This window comes from Ascidia mentula, chromosome 3 (genome assembly GCF_947561715.1).
Source record: "Ascidia mentula chromosome 3, kaAscMent1.1, whole genome shotgun sequence".
Taxonomy (NCBI): domain Eukaryota; kingdom Metazoa; phylum Chordata; class Ascidiacea; order Phlebobranchia; family Ascidiidae; genus Ascidia; species Ascidia mentula.
In genome coordinates, this window is record NC_138568.1 from 5412306 (window position 1) to 5431410 (window position 19105).

Sequence of the window (19105 nt, forward strand, 5' to 3'; positions counted from 1 at the left end):
GTTTGTTTATTTCGACTGATAAGGCTGATTCTGCAAATCTGATGTGTCATTGCGACATTAAGTGTCGAAAAAGAAAAGTTCTGTCAGTCACACGGGGTCGCAAGAGTTTTTATTAATGTTATTTATCGCATTGGTCAAGCATCCGAGCCATGTAAGAAGAAAACCTGATCGGGATTCGTGGCCAGGATATCCTGGGTTCAAATCCCAGTGTGGTTTGAGAAAAAGCACAGCAACGTTAACGTAATTCAATTCCAAAACAATGTCAGTCCTTTCCACATAACGCTGTAGAATTGGTTTTCTTTCTGCCGTTCGTCGGAAACTTAGTTTGAAAGATATGTGGAACGTGTTCGCTTACTTCAGTTTGGAAGAATATTTAAACCTGACCTGATTATATTTAAATAAGGTGTGACCACCACAAAAATAAGTGATTTTATTCTTGTGTGTTAAAGCCAGGCGTAAAAGCTCCCGTCAGATTAATTTCATCAATACAGAAGAAATAAGGCACCGAGGATTCGATTATGCACAAATTATGTCAAGGACAAAGGGAGCTGGAGACAAAATTCTCTTTCAGTTTTTTCCATTCTTCCGACATAAAGTCACGTATATTTTTAGATTCTTGCTTTGAAAAGCCTTTCCAATGCGTCGCAACGGTGAATTTGGGTTGCACGACCATTTCTGAGGGCATTCCCAGCTTTTCTCGCAGAATCCCAGTTATCCAAGCATCGTCCATACGCACGAGTTTACACTGCTTTGATATTTCGCGGAGTTTCCTCACCACTCTGCCCGACAAGGTGTACATGCCACCAAGACAGAAATTGGGCCATTTCGTCCAAATGTACTCAGATTTTGGAACGTAGTACTTGCTCTCGTTCTGACGAACCGGCGAAAGGTTAAATTTGGATGCTCCTTTGTACATACAAACTATCGGGTACTCAGGCCAATCATTTGTAAGCATCGTTTCGTTGAATATCTTCAGTGCCTTCACCAGTGCTGCCAGGTCCACCAACACATCGTCGTCCATGCTTGAGTAAAATGTGTCTGGCGAAAGGTTGTTCGCTGCCCAATTCATTCCGGCTAAAGCCTTGAGAGCGACGTTTCTGTATTTATGGTAAAGTTAATCTTGTGCTAATTGAATTACCAATAGTTTCGATAATAATATGTTAGCTGCGGACTGCACCACTGTTTCTACAGCTTCGTTACCCCTTCTTTGATATGTTAATTAGCCCAAAGGTTCCCAATTTGTTGTCGGTCGCGACTCTTTCTATTGGACCAAATAATCCACAATCCAGTGTGTTGGACGTTCATCTAATTTTGTCAGATATTTATTAAACATCAATTTTTTATGCAATGACTGAATTATTTCACGGGAATATGGGGTGCTCCTGCAAATGTTTATGGGAAAGTTTGCGAAAAAATACTTTTCTGTTGCCCTCTCCCCCGGCCTGGTCACACCCAGTATGGGAAACCCTAAGTTAGCCTACTAAACCTTGGCCAATCACAAAGATACATAGGTTGAAACAGAGGCACAGTTTCCAACCCAAATAATAATAAATTGAGGCAAATTTGGTGGAAGGCCAATGTACGTGGTAGCAAAAGTTTACTAGGTGGCGTGTATGTTGGGTACCTGTAGTCATCAAACCCTGCATATTGTAGTAAGTCTCCATATCTTTTGAATTCCTCGTCAACAAGCGTAGATTTGTTGACGTTTGAATTTCCTAAGATGAAAATAGTCTGAATCGCGAGTCCATCCACGTAGCTGAAGGACGCCCACGTGCGGCGAAACAATTCTCTTCGAACAAAGTTGTTAGCGGAAGATTTAACAAAGATTGCCATTCTCCACCTCACTTCTGTTCAAGATAATAAAGATTTTTATTAGCATTGCTGCAGCCAAGCTTGATCAGCCACGTTTCCCGGAAGAACGGAGGTTTGTTAGTGAGGGGAAGACGATTCAACTTTGTTTATCGTTGTAAATACTACGCCGGTTCCCAAGCCTATATTTTTGCCCATACCTGAGAATAATGCAAATAATACAAGACGCACTCGCTGTGCTGGGTTTATTTAGTTCCAGTACACTTTTGCTGTTACTTAACGAACGTAGATCAGGTTTTAGCACTCTTTCGCTGCGTTTGTACAGTATGTGTGTCATAAAAGCAATATTGATACAACGTTTTAGGATAACGTAGCTTTGATCGTTTAAATGACAACATTAAGTGCTGATAATAGAACTATAGTAAAAAAACTAAACAAATTCTCGTGTGATTACATTCTATTGACAAACATAGTAATAAAATGTCACACACAATAAGTTGACCTAGGACCCACAAGCTATATAGTGTGTTCGTAAGAACGTAATTCACAGCGGAAACAAAGTATATTACTTCGCACGCCGCTAGTTTCTCCTTCTCACCGTGTTTAGCGATGCATTTTTCACTTCCAGTCGAATGTTTGTAAAGCAGCGGTTCTTTCAGATAAATGAAGTTTGTTGGCGTTGAGGTCCCGGGCTTGCTTTTCGCTTCAGTCCGGTTTGGGAAAGTTGTCGTTCGGACTCGTTCTCTCTTCACAGATCTGATCAACCGTAACTGATTTAAAACTTTACCGATTCACAGGCACGCCGTATATGTATTTACACGTGACATATGATGGGAGATCTTTAATTCAAACCAAGGCTTATACCATGAGCACACATTACCGGATTCATAAAGTTGCAATTAAAAAGTATAACGTAAACAAATATACTTGGGTGCAGAATAACTGGAGTTAATAACTTTGAAAAGGAAAGCCAAAGTTAGGATGCTGTTAATCATTTTCTAAGTAAACGTTTCGAACCTATGCTTGGTTCATCATCAGTACTACTACATTGAACTGGTTGTGGAAAAGCGTCGGGTAAGCAAATATAGGTATACAAAATAGATAGCTGTTGTCTCTTTAAAACGAAGTACAGCCACAATTTCATGGCCTATATGTCCACGGTTGAGTAAAATAATATCAACAGCGTCTCACCTCTGTTGCGATGAATGTCGTGGATCGCGAATGAAATTATATTATGATATACGTCGGAAATATTTTGATATAAACACAAAAGCAACCGTTTCTCACCTTCTCGCCTCTTCCATAAAGAGAAGTTGAGCAAAAAGATACAGCAGCAAGCACCCGCAACCCATTGTAAAGTAAAATCCTAATGATCGGCGCATGTTTATTTTTTGTTATTTTACCCTGTAATATTTGACACAAATGATACTGTCCGTCTGAAATTATAACATTTAGCCAATTGTGGTTATTACCGGTTACCCTTGCTTCAAAAAGGAACTATACAAACAAAGGAGGAAATGAGAATAAAACGCATGGCGATGAAAACGAAACTCTGGAGCTGTTTTCCAATGTCCTGGTTTGACATATGCTATATCCTGTATATTTCACATACACGAAGATCGAAAACACTGGCAATGCCAAACATGTCAAACCACGACATTGGAAAACAGCATCAGAGTTTCGTTTTCATCGCCATGCGTCTTATTCTCATGTCCTCCTTTGTTTGTATAGTTCCTTTTTGAAGCAAGGGTAACCGGTAATAAAATACTGGCAATGCCAAGCAGGTGACCTTATTCTTCATTTGTCAACCTAACATAGACGTTTTTGTCAATCTGTTTGCAGTCAACTTGTACTCTCAACGTTTGGTTCTGCAATTCAAATCTAGTAATTTTCTTCATCCCTCGTTCTGAAAAAGTCGTCATATCGAAATCTGTACGGCTTTCTTTTATTGGCATAGCTTTTGTACAGGTATGCCCTCTGACGTATTGACATTCAGTGTGGTAAGCGCCTTTGTTCGTTTATGACTATAGCAGCGTTAAATTTGGCTGCTAACTGTACACACTTGCTGTAATAAGGCTCTTCTGGCAATACTTTTATTATTTCGACGTTTCGGCCACCATGCAGCAGCCTTCATCAGGATGATATTCAGAATGTGAAAATAATTGCCAGAAGAGCTGTATTGCTGCAATAAAGCATGCCTGGCCGCATCAGTAGTAATTTATATACATTCTTTTTCATTCTGAACTACTCGACACTACCAAAGGCAACACCTTTTGCCTTTGCTCTAATTTTTTTCACTTGAGTGCGACTGAATGAAGTTGAATCAGCGATATGTGTTACTCCTGGACGACTTTATATCTTTACACTCTTTCTTAATCATGCCTTCACACGCAACGAAATAGAAAAGCCAAAGCTAATATGCTGATCATTATTCCAAAACGTTTCGAATACTGCTATGCTCATCATCAGTGCTGTGATCTAACACAACGAAACTTTTCATTTTAATTATTTCCGCGCAAACTTTGTTTTACTGCAATAGTCTTCTTTAACTGTTCTTGGTTCTGTTGAGCGTGTAACCACAATCGTTGTGGGTTAACTTTGGCATAATATTGCCCAGGCTTCAGGTGCCAGGTGCTGCGCTGGTGGCGGATCCAGTAGCCCACGTAATGTCTACAGATTCACAGTTGTGTGGGGGAAATCCAGCCGTTTCATATACAAATAGCTGACGTTACCGCGAACATAAAAATCTCATCACTCTGAGGAATGATCCGTAAACACACTGACAATGTGACCTCATGGTTGAGCTATAGGTGGATCATAGTGTTCGTCTGTCGGCCCTTAAAAACGATGGTGTTATCCCGCATTGTTAATCTGAAATAAAGTTAAAAGTTATCTAGTTTGCGGACAGACGCTTTGAGCAAATATACATTTCGCCATAATTGGAATTATACAATAGAACTAGCTATAGTTGTCCAAACTTTAACTTCATGTTGTATTGGATCGGACGTTCGTAGTTTCCCAACGGCCGCAAAATCTAATAGCTAATAAAGAGTGCTTCAAACCTAAGAAGTTTGGGAACCACCGGTCTACCATAAGTTATTGCAACATATTAATTCAATTGAATGTCTCGTGACGAAATTCGACATGTGTTTCTCCGTCTACCACGCCTGTTTGAGGAGCAAACGGGCGTTCACCAATTGACACAGGGCCGGTTTTGTCTGAGTAAATTCCAATATGAGGTCAAATTGGTTTCAGACCCAACTTTGCTTATACTTTCTGGTGAAAGGAAAAAAATGTATGCTGGTATGTACTCAAGTTATTCATGTGTTTAACTCCGTCAGAAATTCTCTTTGAGCTTCGAAATATTTTCTCCTTGATGTACAAACCCCAACAGTACCAGTGGAATCCGCTGCTATAGATTCTCCATACAGTTTAGACTTTTTCTCACGTTTTGTGAGGTTGTGTAAACTAATTCGCTGAACTAAAGAAAAAGGTCAATGATTACAATATTTGCCTCAAATTTAAGCAGCCTGCCCAATCTATGGGCGTAACGATTTCATCTTTGATAAAAAAAATCTACGCAACTCTCTCTGCGTTCGGATTCGATGTCAGATTTGTCAACCTCAATAAATGCTTTTACCAAAATGCTTCTGCGAGAGTCACCAATAGCAACTTTGTCTCCGAATCGTGACATAGAACTTGGCGTCAGACAGGGAGACCCACTCTCCACAACGTTGTTCGTGCTGTGCATCGAATGCCTGTAGCAACAGCGCTTAGACAGGGCGATTTTGAAGGCATACAGAACATCTTTATTTGCAGATGATACACTTGTTTTTACGAAAGGTTCAGATGCGGATTTCACTAAAATCTGGTCGTACGCTGATTGACGTGAAGCATACCCATGTTACTTGACTTCTTGTGCTGCTTTCTCGCCATTATATTTAACACTTGTTGCCTTTTTTTGTCTTCTTTCTTCGCATTTTCTTCAATTGTACGCCTTTAGCGTCTTTACGTTAATATATTACGACAATAGACGACCAACAATAACGAATTCGTACTCTTATTTCAACCAACAAGATTTCTCGCCATTGTGTTTGTTTTGTTTTACAATATATATGTACGTTTATGTATCTGAGTTGATTTTAATTAGCAATCACCAATATTTTTGGAAATCATGGCGTTTTGGTTGTAGATTGAGTTCATGCAAGTTGGCGGTTTAGGGGGTTAAATACATCAAGCTTTTCTAAAGATAAAACAATCCATGACACTGACAGTCAAGTTTTAAGAAAATGTATCTTGCTGGGCTATTTTTCTGCCAGATTGTCTTCAACCATTCATTATGGTCCTGCAATCCTACATTGCGGCTACCAGCAAAAGTAACAGAAGCATTCTTTGTAATTCAGAAACACCCGTAATATTCGGTTGGAATTTAACGCGGTTTGTCTGCAACTAATGCAGGGCATGACACAAAGCTACACCAAAAAAAACTAAACTGTGGATTCGACAGCACTTAAACGTGCTTTCACAATTGCACGCAAAGACACTGTTCAATGATTTTGAAAGCCATTGCTCTGTTATTATTTAAAAAATTCAATCCACAATGGTATTGTTGTCTCTATATACAACCAATAAATATACAACAGATTAGGAAGACAGGATAAAAACACAACCAGATACTACAAATAACAAAAACACAGAGGAAGAGACAATAAGGCATTACTGAGTAACAAGCGCAATTAGGTGGAAAACAATGGACATAATGTCCCAAACGCTTTTAGGGAAAGGCACAGCTGGAGAAAACTGCTAATGGTTCTCTTAAAAAGGGACAAAAACCCAAACATTTACCATTACGCTTTCTTGTTAACAACAGCACACAATTTGTTACGCCCAGTGAGCAGTGATTCATTTTTGCAACGCCGTGTTAGTCAAAAAGCAATTTCAGTAACGTCAGTGCCTCCAGCACCTCCACCACCAATCAAGGTTCCCGCTTCCAGCGTGCAGAGGCAAATTTGTGTGTGTTGTTTTCCACCCTGGGACAGATTGTTGTTGCTGCTTGGTGTAGATATCTACAGTTTAGGTCTGGTTTAAAAGTTTGAAGTTTTGGTTTTGTTGAGGATTAAGGTTTGTTTGCATTATTTGTCAAACAAAAAGTTAACTTTGATAAAAGTTTCCTGCGAAAATTTAGGAATCATTTTAGTCATCCACCTAAAAACACAGTGCAGTTTATTGTTAGCTTTGTCTCGCCACTGATGTTGTTGTTGTTCTGCTGTTGGCAGTGTCTCGCCGTTATTCATCCGGGGTTCATGGTCATGTCGCTCCCTGGCAGTTCCGCTGTCGATCGCCTTCGGCGTGAGATATGAACGCTCGCCATAGTGTTTCGGCAAGTTCCCTTGGTTGAAGGCGTGTCCGCGCTTAGTGGTTGATTTTCTATGGTAAATTCTGGTTAAATTGTTAAGTCTAGTTGTTGTTGTTCTACTGTTGGCAGTGTCTCGCCGTTATTCATCCGGGGTTCATGGTCATGTCGCTCCCTGACAGTTCCGCTGTCGATCGCCTTCGGCGTGAGATATGAACGCTCGCCATAGTGATTCGGCAAGTTCCCTTGGTTGAAGGCGTGTCCGCGCTTAGTGGTTGTTTTTCTGTGGTAAATTCTTGTTAATTTGTTAAGTCTAGTTTTTGTTGTTGTTCTTCTTCTAGTGTTGGCAATGTCTCGCCGTTATTCATCCGGGGTTCATGGTCATGTCGCTTCCTGACAGTTCCGCTGTCGATCGCCTTCGGCGTGAGATATGAACGCTCGCCATAGTGTTTCGGCAAGTTCCCTTGGTTGAAGGCGTGTCCGCGCTTAGTGGTTGTTTTTTTTTGTGGTAAATTCAGATTAAATTGTTAAGTTTAGTCGTTGTTCTACTGTTGGCAGTGTCTCGCCGTTATTCATCCGGGGTTCATGGTCATGTCGCTCCCTGACAGTTCCGCTGTCGATCGCCTTCGGCGTGAGATATGAACGCTCGCCATAGTGTTTCGGCAAGTTCCCTTGGTTGAAGGCGTGTCCGCGCTTAGTGGTTGATTTTCTATGGTAGATTCTGGTTAAATTGTTAAGTCTAGTTGTTGTTGTTCTACTGTTGGCAGTGTCTCGCCGTTATTCATCCGGGGTTCATGGTCATGTCGCTCCCTGACAGTTCCGCTGTCGATCGCCTTCGGCGTGAGATATGAACGCTCGCCATAGTGATTCGGCAAGTTCCCTTGGTTGAAGGCGTGTCCGCGCTTAGTGGTTGTTTTTCTGTGGTAAATTCTTGTTAATTTGTTAAGTCTAGTTTTTGTTGTTGTTCTTCTTCTAGTGTTGGTAATGTCTAGCCGTTATTCATCCGGGGTTCATGGTCATGTCGCTCCCTGACAGTTCCGCTGTCGATCGCCTTCGGCGTGAGATATGAACGCTCGCCATAGTGTTTCGGCAAGTTCCCTTGGTTGAAGGCGTGTCCGCGCTTAGTGGTTGTTTTTCTGTGGTAAATTCTTGTTAATTTGTTAAGTCTAGTTTTTGTTGTTGTTCTTCTTCTAGTGTTGGTAATGTCTAGCCGTTATTCATCCGGGGTTCATGGTCATGTCGCTCCCTGACAGTTCCGCTGTCGATCGCCTTCGGCGTGAGATATGAACGCTCGCCATAGTGATTCGGCAAGTTCCCTTGGTTGAAGGCGTGTCCGCGCTTAGTGGTTGTTTTTTTTTGTGGTAAATTCAGATTAAATTGTTAAGTTTAGTCGTTGTTCTACTGTTGGCAGTGTCTCGCCGTTATTCATCCGGGGTTCATGGTCATGTCGCTCCCTGACAGTTCCGCTGTCGATCGCCTTCGGCGTGAGATATGAACGCTCGCCATAGTGTTTCGGCAAGTTCCCTTGGTTGAAGGCGTGTCCGCGCTTAGTGGTTGATTTTCTATGGTAGATTCTGGTTAAATTGTTAAGTCTAGTTGTTGTTGTTCTACTGTTGGCAGTGTCTAGCCGTTATTCATCCGGGGTTCATGGTCATGTCGCTCCCTGACAGTTCCGCTGTCGATCGCCTTCGGCGTGAGATATGAACGCTCGCCATAGTGTTTCGGCAAGTTCCCTTGGTTGAAGGCGTGTCCGCGCTTAGTGGTTGATTTTCTATGGTAGATTCTGGTTAAATTGTTAAGTCTAGTTGTTGTTGTTCTACTGTTGGCAGTGTCTCGCCGTTATTCATCCGGGGTTCATGGTCATGTCGCTCCCTGACAGTTCCGCTGTCGATCGCCTTCGGCGTGAGATATGAACGCTCGCCATAGTGTTTCGGCAAGTTCCCTTGGTTGAAGGCGTGTCCGCGCTTAGTGGTTGTTTTTCTGTGATAAATTCTTGTTAATTTGTTAAGTCTAGTTTTTGTTGTTGTTCTTCTTCTAGTGTTGGCAATGTCTCGCCGTTATTCATCCGGGGTTCATGGTCATGTCGCTCCCTGACAGTTCCGCTGTCGATCGCCTTCGGCGTGAGATATGAACGCTCGCCATAGTGTTTCGGCAAGTTCCCTTGGTTGAAGGCGTGTCCGCGCTTAGTGGTTGATTTTCTATGGTAGATTCTGGTTAAATTGTTAAGTCTAGTTGTTGTTGTTCTACTGTTGGCAGTGTCTCGCCGTTATTCATCCGGGGTTCATGGTCATGTCGCTCCCTGACAGTTCCGCTGTCGATCGCCTTCGGCGTGAGATATGAACGCTCGCCATAGTGTTTCGGCAAGTTCCCTTGGTTGAAGGCGTGTCCGCGCTTAGTGGTTGTTTTTCTGTGATAAATTCTTGTTAATTTGTTAAGTCTAGTTTTTGTTGTTGTTCTTCTTCTAGTGTTGGCAATGTCTCGCCGTTATTCATCCGGGGTTCATGGTCATGTCGCTCCCTGACAGTTCCGCTGTCGATCGCCTTCGGCGTGAGATATGAACGCTCGCCATAGTGTTTCGGCAAGTTCCCTTGGTTGAAGGCGTGTCCGCGCTTAGTGGTTGTTTTTTTTTGTGGTAAATTCAGATTAAATTGTTAAGTTTAGTCGTTGTTCTACTGTTGGCAGTGTCTCGCCGTTATTCATCCGGGGTTCATGGTCATGTCGCTCCCTGACAGTTCCGCTGTCGATCGCCTTCGGCGTGAGATATGAACGCTCGCCATAGTGTTTCGGCAAGTTCCCTTGGTTGAAGGCGTGTCCGCGCTTAGTGGTTGATTTTCTATGGTAGATTCTGGTTAAATTGTTAAGTCTAGTTGTTGTTGTTCTACTGTTGGCAGTGTCTAGCCGTTATTCATCCGGGGTTCATGGTCATGTCGCTCCCTGACAGTTCCGCTGTCGATCGCCTTCGGCGTGAGATATGAACGCTCGCCATAGTGTTTCGGCAAGTTCCCTTGGTTGAAGGCGTGTCCGCGCTTAGTGGTTGATTTTCTATGGTAGATTCTGGTTAAATTGTTAAGTCTAGTTGTTGTTGTTCTACTGTTGGCAGTGTCTCGCCGTTATTCATCCGGGGTTCATGGTCATGTCGCTCCCTGACAGTTCCGCTGTCGATCGCCTTCGGCGTGAGATATGAACGCTCGCCATAGTGTTTCGGCAAGTTCCCTTGGTTGAAGGCGTGTCCGCGCTTAGTGGTTGTTTTTCTGTGATAAATTCTTGTTAATTTGTTAAGTCTAGTTTTTGTTGTTGTTCTTCTTCTAGTGTTGGCAATGTCTCGCCGTTATTCATCCGGGGTTCATGGTCATGTCGCTCCCTGACAGTTCCGCTGTCGATCGCCTTCGGCGTGAGATATGAACGCTCGCCATAGTGATTCGGCAAGTTCCCTTGGTTGAAGGCGTGTCCGCACTTAGTGGTTGTTTTTCTGTGATAAATTCTTATTAAATTGTTAAGTCTAGTTGTTGTTGTTCTTCTTCTAGTGTTGGTAATGTCTAGCCGTTATTCATCCGGGGTTCATGGTCATGTCGCTCCCTGACAGTTCCGCTGTCGATCGCCTTCGGCGTGAGATATGAACGCTCGCCATAGTGATTCGGCAAGTTCCCTTGGTTGAAGGCGTGTCCGCACTTAGTGGTTGTTTTTCTGTGATAAATTCTGGTTAAATTGTTAAGTCTAGTTGTTGTTGTTCTTCTTCTAGTGTTGGTAATGTCTAGCCGTTATTCATCCGGGGTTCATGGTCATGTCGCTCCCTGACAGTTCCGCTGTCGATCGCCTTCGGCGTGAGATATGAACGCTCGCCATAGTGATTCGGCAAGTTCCCTTGGTTGAAGGCGTGTCCGCGCTTAGTGGTTGATTTTCTATGGTAGATTCTGGTTAAATTGTTAAGTCTAGTTGTTGTTGTTCTACTGTTGGCAATGTCTCGCCGTTATTCATCCGGGGTTCATGGTCATGTCGCTCGCTGACAGTTCCGCTGTCGATCGCCTTCGGCGTGAGATATGAACGCTCGCCATAGTGATTCGGCAAGTTCCCTTGGTTGAAGGCGTGTCCGCGCTTAGTGGTTGTTTTTCTGTGGTAAATTATGCTCAAATTGTTGAGTCTAGTGGTTGTTGTTGTTGTTGTTCTAATATTGGCAGTGTCTCGTCGTTATTCATCCGGGGTTCATGATGATGTCGCTCCCTGGCAGTTCCGCTGTCGATTGCCTTCGGCGTGAGATATGAACGCTCGCCAGAGTGTTTCGACAAGTTCCCTTGGTTGAAGGCGTGTCCGCGCTTAGTGGTTGTTTTCTTTTTGGTAAATTCCGTTTAAATTATTAAGTCTAGTTGTTGCTCTTGTTCTGCTGTTGGCAGCTCCGCTTTTGATCGCCTTTGGTTTGAGATATGAACGCTCGTCATAGTAATTAGGTAAGTTTACGTGTCCTTCTGCGATTTTTCGACTGACGGCGTTTTGTTTTTCATTAATTTTTTTTCTTCTCAAAAAGAAAAACTGCAATGGTAGAGGATTCGTCTCTTCCACAACCAGAAAACGACGCGATGAAGATTTGTCAAATAAAATGTTTCGTTGTGTGTTGTTTGGGGGAGGGAGGGAGTGGGGTTAAAGGATAACTCGTCGGAGGTGAAAGGTGTCAGATTGTAGTTTGGTTTAGAAATGTAAAAAGAAGTTAAAGCTTTAGATTATATCGCTACTAATGTGTTTCTACGATATCTTTATTCACTGGACTTGACTAAAATTCCAGAATAACCTACTTGCTTCGTGTCTTGTATGCATCTAACTGATGTCCTAGATTATTGTACAAATCTGTTTATGACAGTAACCAATATATTACGTACCTAACTAGAATAGCCCCAACTAAATACTACCATACGCTTTATTTATACAAGTAACTGATATGCTTACTAGAATAGCCCCCTCGCTAATAATAATCCCATCCTACGCCTTGCATATGCAACTAACTGATATACCAACTATAAAAACTAACTAATACTATCATACGCCTTACTTATGCAACTAACTAATATACTAACGGGAGTAGCCGCAAGTAATCACAAATACCATCATACGCCTTAGATATGCAACTAACTGATATATTAAATAAGATAGCTCTCAAAATAATAATAAATACTACCATACGCATTACTTGTGCAACTACCTGATATGCTAACTAGAACAGCTCTTAACCAATAATAAATACTAAACTACGCCTTGTTCGTGCATCTAACTGATATACCAACTAGAAAAACTAACTAATACTAAATACTATCATACGCCTTACTTATGCAACTAACTGATATGCTATCTAGAATTGCTCCTAACTACTAATAAATACTAAACTACGCCTTGTTTCGGCATCTAACAGATATATCAACTGGAAAAACTAACTAATACCATCATATGCCTTACTTATGCAACTAACTGATATGCTATCTAGAATAGCTCCTAACTACTAATAAATACTAAACTACGCCTTGTTTCGGCATGATATGCTATCTAGAATAGCTCCTAACTGCTAATAAATACTAAACTACGCCTTGTTTCGGCATTTAACAAATATATCAACTAGAAAAACTAACTAAAACCATCATATGCCTTACTTATGCAACTAACTGATATGCTATCTAGAATAGCTCCTAACTACTAATAAATACTAAACTACGCCTTGTTTCGGCATCTAATAGATATATCCACTAGAAAAACTAACTAATACCATCATATGCCTTACTTATGCAACTAACTGATATGCTATCTAGAATAGCTCCTAACTAATAATAAATACTAAACTACGCCTTGTTTCGGCATTTAACAGATGTATCAACTGGAAAAACTAACTAATACCATCATATGCCTTACTTATGCAACTAACTGATATGCTATCTAGAATAGCTCCTAACTAATAATAAATACTAAACTACGCCTTGTTTCGGCATTTAACAGATGTATCAACTGGAAAAACTAACTAATACCATCATATGCCTTACTTATGCAACTAACTGATATGCTATCTAGAATAGCTCCTAACTAATAATAAATACTAAACTACGCCTTGTTTCGGCATTTAACAGATGTATCAACTGGAAAAACTAACTAATACCATCATATGCCTTACTTATGCAACTAACTGATATGCTATCTAGAATAGCTCCTAACTAATAATAAATACTAAACTTCGCCTTGTTTCGGCATCTAACAGATATATCAACTAGAAAAACTAACTAATACTATCATATGCCTTACTTATGCAACTAACTGATATGCTATCTAGAATAGCTTCTAACTACTAACAAATACTAAACTACGCCTTGTTTCGGCATCTAACAGATATATCAACTAGAAAAACTAACTAATACTATCATATGCCTTACTTATGCAACTACCTGATATGCTAACTAGAACAGCTCTTAACCAATAATAAATACTAAACTACGCCTTGTTCGTGCATCTAACTGATATACCAACTAGAAAAACTAACTAATACTAAATACTATCATACGCCTTACTTATGCAACTAACTGATATGCTATCTAGAATAGCTCCTAACTACTAATAAATACTAAACTACGCCTTGTTTCGGCATTTAACAGATATATCAACTAGAAAAACTAACTAATACCATCATATGCCTTACTTATGCAACTAACTGATATGCTATCTAGAATAGCTCCTAACTACTAATAAATACTAAACTACGCCTTGTTTCGGCATGATATGCTATCTAGAATAGCTCCTAACTGCTAATAAATACTAAACTACGCCTTGTTTCGGCATCTAACAGATATATCAACTAGAAAAACTAACTAATACCATCATATGCCTTACTTATGCAACTAACTGATATGCTATCTAGAATAGCTCCTAACTACTAACAAATACTAAACTACGCCTTGTTTCGGCATCTAACAGATATATCAACTAGAAAAACTAACTAATACTATCATATGCCTTACTTATGCAACTACCTGATATGCTAACTAGAACAGCTCTTAACCAATAATAAATACTAAACTACGCCTTGTTCGTGCATCTAATTGATATACCAACTAGAAAAACTAACTAATACTAAATACTATCATACGCCTTACTTATGCAACTAACTGATATGCTATCTAGAATAGCTCCTAACTAATAATAAATACTAAACTACGCCTTGTTTCGGCATCTAACAGATATATCAACTAGAAAAACTAACTAATACCATCATATGCCTTACTTATGCAACTAACTGATATGCTATCTAGAATAGCTCCTAACTAATAATAAATACTAAACTACGCCTTGTTTCGGCATGATATGCTATCTAGAATAGCTCCTAACTGCTAATAAATACTAAACTACGCCTTGTTTCGGCATTTAACAAATATATCAACTAGAAAAACTAACTAAAACCATCATATGCCTTACTTATGCAACTAACTGATATGCTATCTAGAATAGCTCCTAACTACTAATAAATACTAAACTACGCCTTGTTTCGGCATCTAATAGATATATCCACTAGAAAAACTAACTAATACCATCATATGCCTTACTTATGCAACTAACTGATATGCTATCTAGAATAGCTCCTAACTAATAATAAATACTAAACTACGCCTTGTTTCGGCATTTAACAGATGTATCAACTGGAAAAACTAACTAATACCATCATATGCCTTACTTATGCAACTAACTGATATGCTATCTAGAATAGCTCCTAACTAATAATAAATACTAAACTACGCCTTGTTTCGGCATTTAACAGATGTATCAACTGGAAAAACTAACTAATACCATCATATGCCTTACTTATGCAACTAACTGATATGCTATCTAGAATAGCTCCTAACTAATAATAAATACTAAACTACGCCTTGTTTCGGCATTTAACAGATGTATCAACTGGAAAAACTAACTAATACCATCATATGCCTTACTTATGCAACTAACTGATATGCTATCTAGAATAGCTCCTAACTAATAATAAATACTAAACTTCGCCTTGTTTCGGCATCTAACAGATATATCAACTAGAAAAACTAACTAATACTATCATATGCCTTACTTATGCAACTAACTGATATGCTATCTAGAATAGCTTCTAACTACTAACAAATACTAAACTACGCCTTGTTTCGGCATCTAACAGATATATCAACTAGAAAAACTAACTAATACTATCATATGCCTTACTTATGCAACTAACTGATATGCTATCTAGAATAGCTTCTAACTACTAACAAATACTAAACTACGCCTTGTTTCGGCATCTAACAGATATATCAACTAGAAAAACTAACTAATACTATCATATGCCTTACTTATGCAACTAACTGATATGCTATCTAGAATAGCTTCTAACTACTAACAAATACTAAACTACGCCTTGTTTCGGCATCTAACAGATATATCAACTAGAAAAACTAACTAATACTATCATATGCCTTACTTATGCAACTAACTGATATGCTATCTAGAATAGCTCCTAACTACTAATAAATACTAAACTTCGCCTTGTTTCGGCATCTAACAGATATATCAACTAGAAAAACTAACTAATACTATCATATGCCTTACTTATGCAACTAACTGATATGCTATCTAGAATAGCTTCTAACTACTAACAAATACTAAATTACGCCTTGTTTCGGCATCTAACAGATATATCAACTATGCTATCTAGAATAACTCCTAATACACACTATCATACGCCCCATTTATGCAACTAACTAGAATAGCTTCCCACCACAAAAATAATATCATACACCTTTTATGCCATCTATTTTACTACGCATAGCCGGTAACTACCCACATGTCCGTGTTCATATAACTAGTAGCCAACATTACTAAAGTAGCACCTAACTGAAGAATAGTTTTCGTTTGTATTTTTATACAACAATATACCATATAACTCGTAATTCCCTATCCATGATATCATACCTGTCTGTATTTATGCAGCTATTTGATACCTATCTAAAAACTAAAATGTGACTAAAAATTAACAAAACTCATTTGCACAACTTGTATGCTGCGTAACTGTCAGAGCCTGTATGTATGCGGCCTTATTTACGCATTTAACTAACATGATAAATCAATAGAAACCTAAAAACAAATACAATCATTCGCTTCTATTCATCCCCCAATATACTGGAAAAATTTTCTTTTTTTCTTCTATTACTAGTGGATAACTCGTGCAAAAAGCAAGATTTCGTCATGTTTTTCAATATTGACCTGTTGTTAATCACTCGTGTTATTCGTGTGCGTTCTTTGTCATTTTTTTTAGAATAAACAAGTTTGTGAAACAAGCGAGTTGCATGCTGCCGAGAACTGTGGAACAAATGGGGGCAACAAAAATGTAAAAAAATCTCTTTAATTTTGGGGTCCATGAGTTCATTGTTGAATCGCCAGCTTTAAAAAAAACTCATTTACCTCAGTGGAGTTCATTCAAAACGCCTTTTTGGGTCAACGAGTTCATTGTTGTATCGACAGTTTGGAAAAATGAACTCATTGACCCCAGTTGAGTTCATTTAAAAATCGGTCAGTTCATATTTAAGGTCAACGAGTTCATTGTTGAACCGTCGTGTTTCAAAAATGAACTCATTGACCTCAGTTGAGTTCATAAAAAAAAATCTTCAACACCATTTTCGGGGTCAACGAGTTCATTGTTGAATCAGCAGTTTTGAAAAATGAACTTATTGACCTCAGTTGAGTTCATTCAAAAAATCTTCAACAGCATTTTTGGGGTCAACGAGTTCATTGTTGAATCGCCGTGTTTCAAAGATGAACTCACTGACTCAGTTGAGGAGTATTAAAAGTTTATGTTAGGTTAAAATATCGTGATTAAGTGCTACCCTGCACTTAGTGATTTTTACGGAAAGATTGTTGCATTTATCGCAAAATTTCTTTGGCATTTACACTGCTCGAAAAAAGAACGCAACGAACAAAGAGATCATATTTTTGTTAAATGAAATACAAACAACACAAGGGACTAAATGTTTATCAAGCGCACCATGTTTAGATCAGGATTGGTCGCCTCCTGCACCTGGTGCACCAATAAATTGGGTTTGCTCGCTTTCATCATGTGGTGCAGAATGCACATTAGGATCGGAACTTGTTTCCTTCACCTCGTTTTGTGCATCCGGTGCACAATGCACATCAGGTTTGCCTGCTTCCTTCATTGGGTGCACCATGTTCAGCAGGATCGTTGGCTTCTTTCATCTTGTACACCATCTACATTAGAATTGGTCACTTCCTTCATCTGGTGCACTATGTACATCAGGTTCGCCTGCTTCCTTCATCTCGTACACCATCTACATTAGGATTGGGCACTTTCTTCATCTGGTGCACCAAGAATATCAGGATTGGTGGCTTCTTTCATCTGGTGCACCACAAACACTGTTTGAAAAAAACTGTCAAAAAATTGCTCGACTGGCGAGAATTCAACCACAGCGATGAAAAAGTATCTACCTTGCACATCCTTCATAGGTCATGGGTGTAGCAAACACGGAAACAGTGATATGAAAATTACGTATGGTTCTTTATTAGAATAAATGTACTTTTACTGTTTGACTTACAGCGCACTGTTTTGTCTGGTCCTACGGGATATATTTACTTCGCAAAAATTGCCGAAGCATGAATAGGGAAAATCCCTGGTGGTTTACCCGCGATGTGGCGCGAAGAACATACGGGGATCACCCTGATAAAATACCAATCAAAGTGCAAGGTTACTCCGCTTAACCCTTAAGGGGTTTAAAATCACTTACAAAACAGCAATTTTTGTGAAAAAACATGTTATGTCAAAATTACTACTTAGCACGTCGATCTTCAGAAGATAGAAGTAAACATTGTGGCAAAGCACAGACGAAGCCAGCCAGCCATGCGTGAAGTTCGTGCTCTTACGTCGCCCACGTGACACGCGCAAGTTCACTTTGTACAAATAAATAACAAAAAGTTGCACTGCTTGTAGGGCAGAGGCCAGCCTAAAGCCAGATCCAAACAAACAGGGTTTTGCGGAAGAGTTGCTCCAATGTCGCGAGCGTATAACGCGCAAGGTAGCCCAGACCAAACGCGATACCACTTCATGGGGGATAGTAAAGCTCAAGGGCCCAATGCATACGTAAGGAGAAAAACATTCCTGTAGATTTAAGAGCGCCGAATATGGGCGTTAATAACATAAGTTAACCACAGTTCACCAACTTAATGAGAATGGTAGGTACTGTTGTGTTGGACGTTTTTTTACCATGACGTAGTAAGAGGGAAAAAGTGTTTTGCGCTTATAAGAATCAGGTACGACAGTGGAGCAGTTAATTGTCCAAGGTCACGTAAAGAAAACTGAATGAATTGAAAAAAGTTGAGTGACACGAACAAGCAAACAATATGAAAGGGGTGTTTTTAATTTTGACCCTGATTCTATTCTCCAGTTGTTCTTCAGATTGCAGAGGTAAGAACGATATCCTGGTTATTGTAATCGTAATTTAATGTTTCTTTAACGCAATGTTTAATGTTTATTTTCTTTGTTTTTTTTTCAGTTCGCACAGTGAGCTCGCTTAAACCGGTAAGTTTTGTTTTTTGAAAATATAAACATATTAAGGTTTTGCCCGGAGTGTACATAAGTGCTGATGGGGCCTGTGAGTTGCTCAGAAAACTAATCCCGAGAAATAACCGTTGAAACATTACTCACCATACGGCTAATACCATCAATAAATCAGTCAACATTCTTTATGTCGCGCCGCCAAACTACTCGACCTCAGACTGACAGATTTTATGAAGTTAATTTATTGATTTATGTTCAGGTTCACTTCACAGTTTCCCGGTCCAGAATGAACCTGTCAGGCTGCCAGGCAACGTACGTACATGTTTAATACCGTCCTATGTCGAAACAAGGTTTTTCAGGAAACACTTGACAAAAATTTAAGCAAGAGTTCTTTTCAATAT

General features: G+C 39.7%; 1 protein-coding gene across 1 annotated transcript; it reads right to left on the reverse strand.

Moving 5' to 3' along the window:
• Nucleotides 1-532: 532 nt before the first annotated feature.
• Nucleotides 533-2443, reverse strand: LOC145895438 (beta-1,3-galactosyltransferase 5-like). The gene is made up of 3 exons (XM_082984245.1): nt 2408-2443; nt 1625-1847; nt 533-1097 (listed from the first exon to the last, which is right to left on the reverse strand). The coding sequence occupies exons 2-3, from the start codon at nt 1831-1833 to the stop codon at nt 533-535; spliced, it is 774 nt and encodes a 257-aa protein (XP_082840371.1). The 5' UTR covers nt 1834-1847; nt 2408-2443.
• Nucleotides 2444-19105: the final 16662 nt, after the last annotated feature.